The sequence below is a fragment of the Onychomys torridus genome, chromosome 2 (assembly GCF_903995425.1).
Source record: "Onychomys torridus chromosome 2, mOncTor1.1, whole genome shotgun sequence".
Classification (NCBI taxonomy): Eukaryota; Metazoa; Chordata; class Mammalia; order Rodentia; family Cricetidae; genus Onychomys; species Onychomys torridus.
The window spans coordinates 151,670,122-151,682,290 of record NC_050444.1 but is presented as its reverse complement, the minus strand read 5'-3'; the positions used below and the strand labels follow the sequence as shown (position 1 = coordinate 151,682,290).

At 44.8% G+C, this 12,169-nt stretch overlaps 1 protein-coding gene across 15 annotated transcripts in view; it reads right to left on the bottom strand.

Moving 5' to 3' along the window:
- The window catches only part of Eif4g3 (eukaryotic translation initiation factor 4 gamma 3), a 231,757-nt gene that overhangs the window by 54,944 nt on the left and 164,644 nt on the right, over window positions 1-12,169 (bottom strand). For all 15 annotated transcript variants that reach the window (XM_036177057.1, XM_036177058.1, XM_036177059.1 and 12 more), the window contains 2 exons: window positions 6,104-6,192; window positions 424-667 (listed from right to left, as the gene is read on the bottom strand). In XM_036177057.1, coding sequence (XP_036032950.1) covers window positions 424-667; window positions 6,104-6,192 — 333 coding nt within the window. The remainder of the gene's footprint in view (window positions 1-423; window positions 668-6,103; window positions 6,193-12,169) is intronic.

Below are 12,169 nucleotides of genomic sequence, written 5' to 3'. Positions count from 1 at the left end.
TACTGAATTCTGACAACCTGCTCTGCAGATCCCCACCAACTGCTATTCTGGGGCAGTAAAGGTTTGGACAGGACTCCAGATCTACTAGTCACTAACCACCATCTTGGGCTAACCTATCTGTCTTGTAAATCTTCCTTTATGATGAGCTTATGTCATCAGTAAATCCCTGTGGACACATTTCCTTAAGACTGCACAGAAGGGCCGGGTGGTGGTGGCGGCGCATGCCTATAATCCCAGCAGTCGGGAGGCCAGAGGTAGGTGGATCTCTGTGAGTTCGAGGCCAGCCTGGTCTACAGAGCTGGTCTAGGACAGGCTCCAAAGCTACAGAGAAACCCTGTCTCGAAAAACAAAAAAATAAAACAACAACAACAACAACAAAAAAGGAAAGTGACAAGGGACCCAGGGAGTCAGAGACCAACGTACCTGCTTTAAATGGGAATGGGATCCCATCACCAGAACTGTCAGTAGAGCCTGAAGTGGCATCTCCTCCTTCCCCCTCAGAAATACTCTCCGCACCATTGCGCAGAGGCTCAGCTTCTTCTCCATTTTCTTCCCCAGCCTTCACTCTTTTCAGGGCAGAGGGGTCTCGCTCAAAGAGAAACCCTTGGCTTTTCTCTTGCTCAGGTTCAAGTGCTCTGTCAACTGGAAGCTCTTCTTCAGCTTTAGGCTAGAGTGCAAGTTAACATAGAACTCACATTACAATCTACATAATAAAGGCCTACACTTACTCTATCAAAACAAAGAATACAGACCGAAAACTCCACAGGAAAACATGCCACTCAAGCTGAGTGTCTGTGCTCAGCACACAGTACGAGAACCATCTTACCACCTACCACGTGACACAGACAATTCAGACAGCTACTGAAATGCTTTGACCTGGGTCTAATCGAAGCTAAATGTAGCCAAGGTTAGTGTGAAAGAACTGCTAATTTTTTTTTTTCCCTTTCCTTTTTTTGAGACAGGGTTTCTCTCTGTGTGTGGTACTGGCTGTTCTTGGTGCTCACTATGTAGACTGCCTTTGCCTCCCAAGGGCTAGGACAAATGGTGTGTGCCACCACACCCAGCTAAGAACGGCTAGTTCTTAAAAGCTGATGGCCATGAAAGAGTCTTATTCAGAAATCTAAGCAAGTACGTTCCTCTTGCCACTACAGCTCATCACAAATCAAGATACAATACGGGGCAGAGGCTCCTGCACACCTCTAGCTGAGTTTGAAACAGAGAGTCAGGGAATTAAAGTCCTGAACAAGGCAGATCTCTGTGAGTTCAAGGACAGCCTGGTCTACAGAGTAAGTTCTGGGACAGGACAGTCTCCAAAGCTACACAGAGAAACTCTGTCTCAAAAAAACAATAAAGAAAAGAAAATAATTAGTCTTATAATCATATTCTGCTTTACAAGGAGGCCACAGGTTAAAAAACTATTCACTTAACTTGTAAGAATTAGAGACCATGCATGAAGAACACACACAAAAAACCACTTCTAGAAAAAAAGCTCACAGCAGTGTCTCTGTGGGGATCTATTTTACAGGCCAAGAGGAACTAGTATCTTTCAGTTTATTTTTACCAAAGGTCTTGGTGTTGGGCAACAGGTTGAAGGTCTTCATGAGCAACAGAACTCTTGAGCCAGAGTTCTCTGTGAAGTGAATGTCTGGTAAAGGGGGCACCTTGAACACAAGCCTTCTCAACGAGCACTCACAAGGAAGTGATTCTGATGGGACTCAGCAGACCAGATGCTGAAACGGGGCAACGTCCTACACACAGGATGCTTTACCTTACCTGATTCCTGTTAAATCAATTTTGTTAAACCCAAACTAGTAATGTTTTCCTAAAACACATCAGATAACAAAGACAGACAGATTTTAGTCTTGCATTATGCAGAGAATTGAGGGCTAGCCTGTGATATATGAGACACTGTCCCAAACAACACAAGCAACCTAAACATTCAAATGCAGACATCAAATACCAAGAAAATAGACTGGACATGACTTTTTTTTTTTTTTTTTTTTTTAAGCAGGCCACTTTCAACTTTTGAAAATAGAAGACAGGGTGAAGTTGCATCACTAAGTGAAGGGACTCAGTTTCATGCACCTGGCACTCTAGTACGCTTGGATAAACTGACAATGACCTTGAAATACAACTTTCCATTTCAGCACACATTACCCAGGAGATTTCACTGCTCAACTTCCAGCAGGCAGGACCACAGTATCTATCACTATACCATCTCACAATTCTTAAAATTCTTACTTGAGATCTTGTAAAATGGAGAGGTGAAAGCCATTTCCTTAAACCAGTAGCAGGCAATCATGCACAAACACAGACCTGACACTTGGAAATCCAATTTATAACCACAAAAAGGAGCACAAGATACCCATGGCATGAATAGTAAGCCACAATATAAGGACACAGGACCACTGAGGAGACACATAATGCCACACGGCTCAACCTTTCCAATTGGAAAACTGAATGTGAATGTCTTCTAGCTGTGTGAAGAAGCCAATGAACATCTCTTCTAGCCAATGAATATTGTCTTAATGGTTTACTCAAAAAATCTGATGGAGCAGGAATGAAGGCACACAGCTTTAACACCAGCATTCAGGAAGCAGAGATGGGGTGGATTTCTGAGCATCCAAGGCCAGCCTGGTCTAAATGGAGAATTCCAGGCCAGCCAGGACTAGAATGAGGACTAGTCTTAAAAAAAAAAAGGGGGGGGGGATAAACCAGATGAAAGCATATTGTTACCGTTATTGACAGTGTCCGCCTGTCACAGGAAAGTTAGACACTGTTAACTGTGCACCTAGTGACTGATGAAAGGATCCGACATTTTTTTTTCTTTTTGTATGTGGAGCTGAGGATCGAACCCAGGGCCTTACATTTGCTAGGCAAGCGCTCTACCACTAAGCTAAATCCCCAACCCCAGGATCTGACATTTTTTAAGGACAGGCTCTCCCATATGCCAGAGGCTGGCCTTCAACACTCTATGGAGAGGAGCTGACCTTGGACACCTGACCAGCTGCTACTCAAGTGCTGAGATTACAGGTATGCATCAGCATTAACTTTTGTTTTTTCGAGACAGGGTTTCTCTGTGTAGTTTTGCGCCTTTCCTGAAACTCACTCTGTAGTCCAGGCTGGCCTCGAACTCAGAGATCCACCCGCCTGCCTCTGGAGCGCTGGGATTAAAGGCGTGTGCCACCACTGACCAGCCAGCACTAACTTTTATACCATGTGGAAAACTGAACCTCAAACTTCTTGCATACTAAGGAAGTCCACTACTAAGCTATATTCCCAGCCTGAAAGGCCCCAACATCTAAACCCATTTGAGGATGGCTCAACTAGCAAACTTCATTGTTATTATTACTGCTCCGTGTGTGTGTGTGTGTGTGTGTGTGTGTGTGTGTGTGTACATGCACGTGTGCTTCTGAGAGTACAAGTGCCATGATTTGGGTCTGAAGGTCAGGAGACAAATGAGGGGCTGGGCTCTCTCCCAGGCCGGCCTCAGGGTCTCACGTAGGCCGTCAGCCTAGCATAGCAGTTTTAAAATAAGTATTTTCTTTCATTTGTTTTGTTTTTTAAAGACAGCATTTCTCTGTATAGTCCTGGAACTTACTCTATAGAGCAAGCTGGCCTTGAACTCAGAGATCCACCTGTGTGTGCCACCAAGTGTGACTAAAATTAGTATTTTCATGTACATTTTTAAGGCTGTAAGTGACTGAACAAAATATTTGTATGGATACCAGTCCCACACAACCTGAGCCTTAATTATAGTATTTGTAAAGGCTGAGAAGACTGTAAGAAAGGGTGAGATTCATCAGCAAAACTAAAGAAAAAGCATCTTGTATTTAACACACTGCTGTAACCATCGTTATTTCAGGAAAGGCACAGGACTATGATTCCTGAATGAAGACTGTATAAAAAGGAGAAAACATTTTTAAAATTATAAAAATATTTCATTTATGTGTGTGCGTGTGTATTCATGTGAGCGCAGTGCCCAGAGTCCAGAAGAAGTCATCAGATCCCCTACAACTGGAGTTATAGATGGTTATGAGCCATCACTATGGGTGCCAAGAGCAAACCTGGGTGTTCTGGAAGAGCAGCCCATTCTCTCAGCCACTTAGCCACCCCTCTAGCCAAAGCACTTGCAATTCTACACTGTGTTAGAAAGGAGGCGGCTGGTTCCCAAGGGATAAAGCAGGCCTCAGACCCTCACAGCGCGGTCAACACATCCTGGCCAGGGTCTACTTTTAGCTCACCAACTGTTTTCATAAAGTGTACAAGTTAAGGATGATTTTTATTCTTGCTATGGTTGAAATACCAAAAAAAGTACGTGTCTTTGAAATACCAATTCAAATTTCAATGCCTATCAACAGTTTACTGCCACACCTCTCTCACTGCCAACGTGCGCACTGTGTCAGGCCTGGGGATAGCCACACTGAAGGAAAGAGTGAGCATGTGAGTACTGAATCCATGCAGGATTCAATAACACCTACAAATGGGTCAGAGCACAAAGGACAAAAAGTAAACTAAACTAAACTAAAACTAAACCCAGCCGCGTCTCCAGAGGAATCCGTGTGTGACGCTCAAGCCTCACCCGGACTGTGTGAGACTCCCCAGCCTCTAGGAAGTATCTTATCCTCTGCAGGAACATCATTTTCTCACAAGCTTCAAGGCAGCACCAACTACTTGGGCCTCTCTTAGTGCTAAATCTTGTTCCTCAGAAACACAATGATGTCACACTCATATACCTTTTTAGTGGTTGCTAGGGAACTCACTGTGACATCAACATAGCATCGTGTAAGGACAATGACAGGACAGCAGAAGCAACAAAGGATAGCACTAGGTGTGTGAACAAGATGGAAGTTTTGATTAGAAACAAGGGTCTCACAAGAAACTGATTTACACGCTGCCTTAGGAAGTGAGTTAACACTTGCCTTGAAAGGCTGATGACGTGAGCTGATCCCCAGAATCCACATACAGGTAGAAGGAAGAACTGACTCCACAAGGCTATTTTCTGACACATGTACCATGACATAAAAGCAAGCACACAAACACAAATAAATACAAGTTGCCTTGATAGAGCAAGGCTGAGAATTTCTCTCCCCAGTTTAAGCCAAGTTATAAATAAGTCCCCTTCCTTTAGCAAGGAGAGAAATACAGCAGCCCTAAAATGTAATCACATTGTATTTTCAGTAACATTTTAAAAAGTAAGAGTTTAAGGGACTGTCAAGATAGCCAGTCGGTAAAGTCCATGACTAAGTGCTAGGCATAAGGAATTATGTGACTTTGGGTCCCCAGAACTAAAAAAGGAGCCAGGCATATCCTTGGAGCTCACTGACCAGCCCAAATAATCTCCAGGTTTAGTGACAATGAACTAGAAAATGATGATGAAGTACAGTAAGACACCCAACATTGACTTTTGGTCTATACACACCCCATGTCCACTCATGTACCTGAATACACAGATCCAAACAAATACACACACACACACACACACACACACACGCACGCACGCACGCACGCACTCACACACACACACACACACTCACACGCACATGCACACGCACACGCGCGCACACACGCGCACACACGCACACACACACGCGCACGCACGCACGCACACACGCACACACACACACACGCACACACACGCACACACGCGCACACATGAGCTGACTAAATCTTTGAGAAGAGACATTCTCAAAGAAGAGCAACAGTTCTTCAAGGAAATCAAACATGTTATTAAAAGCTTCTAGACAAACAAAAACCCCCAGACATTAATTTTTTAGCTTGATAGATGAAAATCTGATTGGAAAATGTTATTTCAAGAAAGCCACATGTTGCCAGGCAGGGGTGGCGCACGCCTTTAATCCCAGCACTCGAGAAGCAAAGGCAGGCAGATCTCTGTGAGTTGGAGGCCAGCCTGGTCTACAGAGCGAGTTCCAGGACAGCCAGGGCTGTTATACAGAGAAACCCTGTCTCAAAAAACAAAACAAAACAAAACAAAACAAAACAACAAGAAACTCAAAACAAACAAACAAAAAAAGAAAGCGGCACGTCTTTATGAAATGACACCACTGGTCTTGGGACAAGCTCAGGAGGCGCCGTCACTCACCTCCACCTCTGCCTCTAAAACCTCGTCTGGAGTTCGGGTCCGATCTTTCGCTTTCTTCCATGTCTTTGGTGCAATGGCAGCTGTTTGCACTGAAACACAAGATCAGTTCTGTTACTTACCTCCGCAGTCTTCTGGTGATTGACACATCTAAAACATCTTTGCAATCAAGCCCAGCAGCACAGAGATATTCACCTATGGCCAGGAGCAAGGTGACAGACATGTGAACACTTGTTCAGCAGCAGCCTAGCTACTGCAACGTAAGTTAAGTGTGTTAGACACTACTCAGCTTTCCCGTGGTGGCCTGCATACTCCAACATGGCATGAGGAATCTGGCATGTGATTCAGAAGTGACAGAGCATTCCTAATCTAAAAATCCAGAACCTAAAGTTTTTTTTGGGGGGTGGGGGGTTACTTTTGAGACAAGATCTCACCATGAAGCGCTGGCTGGCCTGGAACTCTATGTAGACTAGGAAGGTCTCAAATCAGAGAGATCTACCTGTTTCCGCCTCCAGAATTCAAAGCAGCTGAATTTTCAGATTAGAGATCCTTCTCTGGCCAAGTCTGCACACACTTTTCTGAACTGGAAATCTGAGGTCTGAAAGGCTGTGGTTCCCAGCACATCAGATCACGGCGACACAGACTGGCACGAGAGCTAAGTCTGCACCTGAGTGTGGTCCTCGTAGGCCACTGTGTGATCTTAAGCAAGGGACACTTTGGAATCTCCTCAGCGGTTAGCTCTTAAGCACAAAAATGAGGTCAGGATTTTGTCTGTGTGAGGTTTTCTATAGGAGGCAGCTGTGGCCAGCACCCACCTCCATCGCAGATCAATACCAGTGGCCAAAGGTTTCCTGGGGCCGGGCAGGGAAAGCCGACCAAATAGGTAACTTTTACCACGTATTTCTGTTGGATCAAAATTCTAAATAGAAAATTGAGTTCACAAAGGCTTTTCTCTTATTTTTGGTGGTGGTGGTGTGGAGGACTAAAGCCAGGAACACAGCCATAAACTATTAAAAAAATGTCCATTAGGCTTATGGAGCTCTCAGAATTAGTCAATACACGGCATGAAATGTATGTACAATTAGCCATCATGGGGCAGGCAGAAGCTGTTAAAGGACCCCACAGAAGGCAGTCCATGGGCCATTCAAGAGGGCTAAAGAAGGCAGAATTTTGAATTAGGAAGGTTACTTAACTGAAACACAACCAGACTATGCAAGCCCAGAAGAGAAGTGCTCCATGTCTCCATGACCATACTGTGTCAACACACAAACTATTTAGGGGAACAAGGAAAGGAAAGGGACCTTCAAAATGCTCAAATTACTCCACCATTCCAGAAATGCTACAAACACTGGAGGCCTATGATGACAAACCTCAACCCAATTTACCTTTTTTTCCTTCAAGGACCACACTCAGCAAGAAAATATTAGGCCAGTTACTATTTTTCTTTTTTTCTTTGGGGGGGGCGCTTATATGAGGTAAAACATTTCCGCAGAGTATAGAAGCTGTACGAGTGTGTATTCTGGAGTTCTGTTTCTTATAGGTCTTTTGGTCGGACATAACGCAGCCTGCTTTAAACAATCCTCCAGAACAGTTTTCATTTTCCTTCACCTTACAAAGAGACATGGAGTTTGAAAAATCTCAACATATCGAGTCTCATTTATTTTATATTTTATATTGGTTTAAAAAGGCAAGGACAGTTGAGAGAATGAATTTGGGGGAGGGGGAGGGGGAGGGGAAGGGGAGGAGCTAAATATCAACTCAGAAAGAGTTTTCTATAAACTACTAACACATGAAAACTTGTCAGAAGTAAGTCAAGCACACCCAACAACGAAACACTGAAAACATTTCTCCCAATGAGCGATGAAATACACTGAGGACTTTTTCCCTTCAATCTACTACGCAGCACAAATTGTGATGAACTGCTAGCTACCTTCTTCAAGGGCTGAAGTTATTTGAAGAATCTGAAGGAGTAACTTGCGCAGCAGTGGGGGGGGGGGGGGGGATAGAGGAGGAGCACAATCCCTGAGAGAGACACCTTCCTTCTACAACACTGACTGGTTTACACAGACGACTGCTCCTCATGGCTCACAGGGATGAAGTAAAATTTGGGTAAGTTGAGGGAGGTGTTGAGAAGTGATTAGCTCTGAAGAGAACAACTTAGGAGGAGAGGCGGGGCTCCAGACTCCGATTCTAGGACTCTGTGAACTAGGCTGAAGAAGGCACTACAGTTAAGACCATCCACTGCAGTGCAGACACTCAGTGCAGACACTTTGCCCAGCAGGCTGTGGCAAAGAAGTGCAGTTACTATTTTCCATGTTATCTAGGGTGCATCAGCCCCGTGTGTGCTATGATGGTGAGCGACACCAGCAGCCTGGAAGAGGGGTTTCTGACATTTCCAAGACAAAGATAGGGGTTTTTACTCATCTTCATGAACACTGTGTAAGCGATGGAAATCCTGAGGTGTTTGTAGTCATGTGAGCCTAGAGATGCCCCAGCTTCTCCATATAAGAACATTTCTATAGGCATACATAATCAAAATGTAAAATAGTAACACAAATAACCTGCACATCATTATCATTTTATGCTTCTCCAATTGTTACATGTGAAAGTAAAAGTATTTTCTGTAGCACAAAATTAAGGTCTTATTAACAAAAACAAAACTGGAGCCAGGTATTGGGGAGAACGCTGAAAGATTAGAGAAGTAGAACCAGCCATACCCAACCTCACCTCGCCAATTCCTCAGCTGATCTTATTTCCTCGAACTGGAAGCCTCTGTGTCCTCATCCGAATGAATCTCAGCTGAACTGCTGCTAAAAGCCTAAAAGCTTAAACAGCTCTAGTTCCTGGTTTTCACGTCTTATGTACCTTTCTGCTTCCTGCCATCACTTCCTGGGATTAAAGGTGTGTGTCACCATGCCTGGCTGTTTCCAGTGTGGCTCTGAACTCAGATCGAGCTGGATCTCTGCCTCCAGAATGCTAGCATTAAAGGTGTGTGTGCCATCGTTTTCTGGCCTCTATATCTATCAGGCGGTTGTTCTATTCTCTGACCCCAGATAAGTTTATTAAGGTGCATAATATATTGGGGAACACAATATCACCACAATTTTCTTCTTTCCATGAAGTGACTCATTTACACACATGGAAAACTCAAGGGAACACTAGAACTTAATTAATGGATTTTCAGAAGGCTCTGCCTTATCTGGAGGTTTTGAATGTAAGTCAGAGGAGGAATTAAATCAGGCACACTCTCACTTTTAACTCATACCCAGGCACAGAATTCAGACCCTGCAATACTGTGCCACATTGGATAGGTAAATTAAGAGGTGCAGCCCACTCACCTTCCTGCTGCTTATGGAAGGTATAAAGCATAAGCTGCACACTGGCACAGTGGGTGATGGTGTTTTCCTCATTCCTCATGTAGGCTACACTAGAGCCAAGCTGCACTCTCCCAGAAAACTGTCTTAGTCCAGTGTGGTGGCCCAGGATGTTGACCCCAGCACTCTGAAGGCAGATCTCTGTGAGTGTCAGGCCAGCCTGGTCTACAGAGTGATTTCTAAGCCATCCAAGGCTATATAGTTGAAACTCCCATCTCAAAAAACAAAAACAACAGTAACACCAAAAAAGGAGTTAACTACCTTTACAAAACCTAGCAGATAAACATTGGGTGTGGAGACAAGAGCTGGGTAAACGCAAAAATCCATACACTTGCTGATGTTTGTTAAAGCTACATTAGAGTTTCTACTGCTGTGAAGAGACACCATGGCCACGACAACTTTCACAAAGGAAAACATTTAAGTGAGGTGGCAGCCTACAGTTTCAGAGCTCTAGTCCATTGTCACCATGGCAGAGAACATGGCACCAGGCAGGCAAACACAATGGTGGAGAATGAACTGCTACACACTGATATTCTGGCAATAGGAAGGGTCTGTGACACTGGGAGTAGCCTGAGCATAGGATGGCCTCTCACTATGTAGGCCTGACTGGGAGTGTAGACCAGGCTGGGGGTGTAGACCTCCCGAGTGCAGGCCAGGCCTGGCTCTGGTTTCTGTCTTGGCTCCAGCTTTCCAAGTCCCTGTCTGCCCAAGCCCAGGAATGCTGTTTCAGGCACTGGGCTTTGACTTTGCACCTGTTTTCACTTTAGACTTGTCTAGGGAAAGCTGGCTCTGACCACGCCACAGTCTAGGATGCTAAGCTGTCTGGGACCTTCCTCCAGAATGCTCAATAGTGACCCTGTGAACTACATCAGAGTCTCAGGGCAAGAGCAAAATAGAAAAAACATTGGATGCAGAATGCAACCCCCCCCCCCCAATTCTCATCCTTAACACAAACTCTGGAGCCCATCCTTCGTTGCGTGTGTGTACCGAGGATGCCAGCGTGCCAGCACTTACAATGACACCACAACGGCCTCCCAAGTCCTGCTTGCAGCATGCTGGGGCTTTTCTACAGTTGTTTAATTCCGTTTCCAAATGTGTAAGAACCGAACAGGAGGAAATCACAGCAACCACTTCACTTGACAGCACAAATTCTCTACTTGTCAGATTATCTGTGACCAAAAGTCGGAGCAAAACCACCTCAGGGAGAGAAAGCGGGAACTGGAGGGAGCAGTTTCTTATGGTGGCCAGGAAGCCAACAGGAGCTCAGCTGGGACAGCTGGCTAACCCCTCCGCCCCTCTGCATCACACATGGGCCCTTAGCATAGTCAGGACAGGTCCTCCCTTCTTAGCTAACCTTCTTTGGGGATGTGTTCACCCCAGCAACGGGCTTCACTCATCTCCAAGGTGCTTTGCACAGTCAAGAGCACAGTAAAGAATAACCAGCACGGTCCAGAAGCCAGACTCACGCCAGAACTCACTTCAGATGTGATCCTTTGCAAGATGGAGGAGGGAAGAGAGGGACCTCATAAAGCACAGACAACGCTGAAAGCCATCTTACCCCGAAGTATCACAGGCATTTTGGCCAATTTTATTTCTATCACTTAGAAACAACAGCTACAGGGCTGTGTTGGTGCACACCTTTAATCCCAGCACTTGGGAGGCAGAGGCAGGTGGATCTCTGTGAGTTGGAGGCCAGTGTGGTTTACAAAAAGAGCTAGGGTTGTTAACACAGAAAAATCCTGTCTTGAAAAACAAAAATAAAACAAAAAAAGGAGATAAAAATAACAGCTATGTACATATTTTATGTTTAGTTTTACAGTCTGGTTATATTTTAATTGAATTTTAAACAAGAATGTATTGGCCTTTTGTGGAAGGTTCCAAAAGACCAACTGCTGAAATTCACTCTGTGAAAAGGGCCAGGAAAAAAACACCTTGCCTCTGACTAGACCCAAGGCCTGGGCTTGAAATCCCACCAATCCCTGAGGACCCTGAGTGCAAAATACCATCAATCCCTAGCCGCTAGAAAGCTCTACCTACATAAGAAACCCTATATAACTCTGTGTCCTGTTCAGTTTACTGCTGCTTCTCACCCAAAAGGTGGCCACCATGCTGGATCTTTCCTTCCCAATAAAGTTCCTGGAGGCGGTTTATTGTGCATATGACACTTTCGCCAGATTGGAGCCCAGCTGTAACAACTTTCGCTCACAGAGAGCAGAGCAGAGCTGTAACACTTTCCCCTAGGGACACATTCCCCTAGGGGAACCAAACTGTAACACTGTAACACTTCACAGAAGCAGAGCCTTTGCTGGGAAACCCTCCCCTGTGGGAGCAGAGTTGTTACACTTGCATTGGAAACCTTTCCCTGGAGCAGGGCTGCAAGCTGTTACGCTTTCAGTAACTTGGTGGTGTTCCTTGGATCACATTGCCTGAATACCCTTCCAGCACCAGAGATGCAACACTTACATTCACTCCACTAAATGTTGCTTAACTCTAGTTCATATTAGTATTCTGGGGGGGAGGGAGGGTAATTTTTCAAAGTAAGTGAATCATAGGAACATGACTGAAGTTTAAGATATTTAAGTAATGAAAAAACATAAAGGTACAGAACCAAGAAAATTGAGTCATTTAATTAAGAGCATTTAAGGAACAGGATGTGGCTCTGGTGAAGGCACTTGCCACCAAGCAAGATAACCTG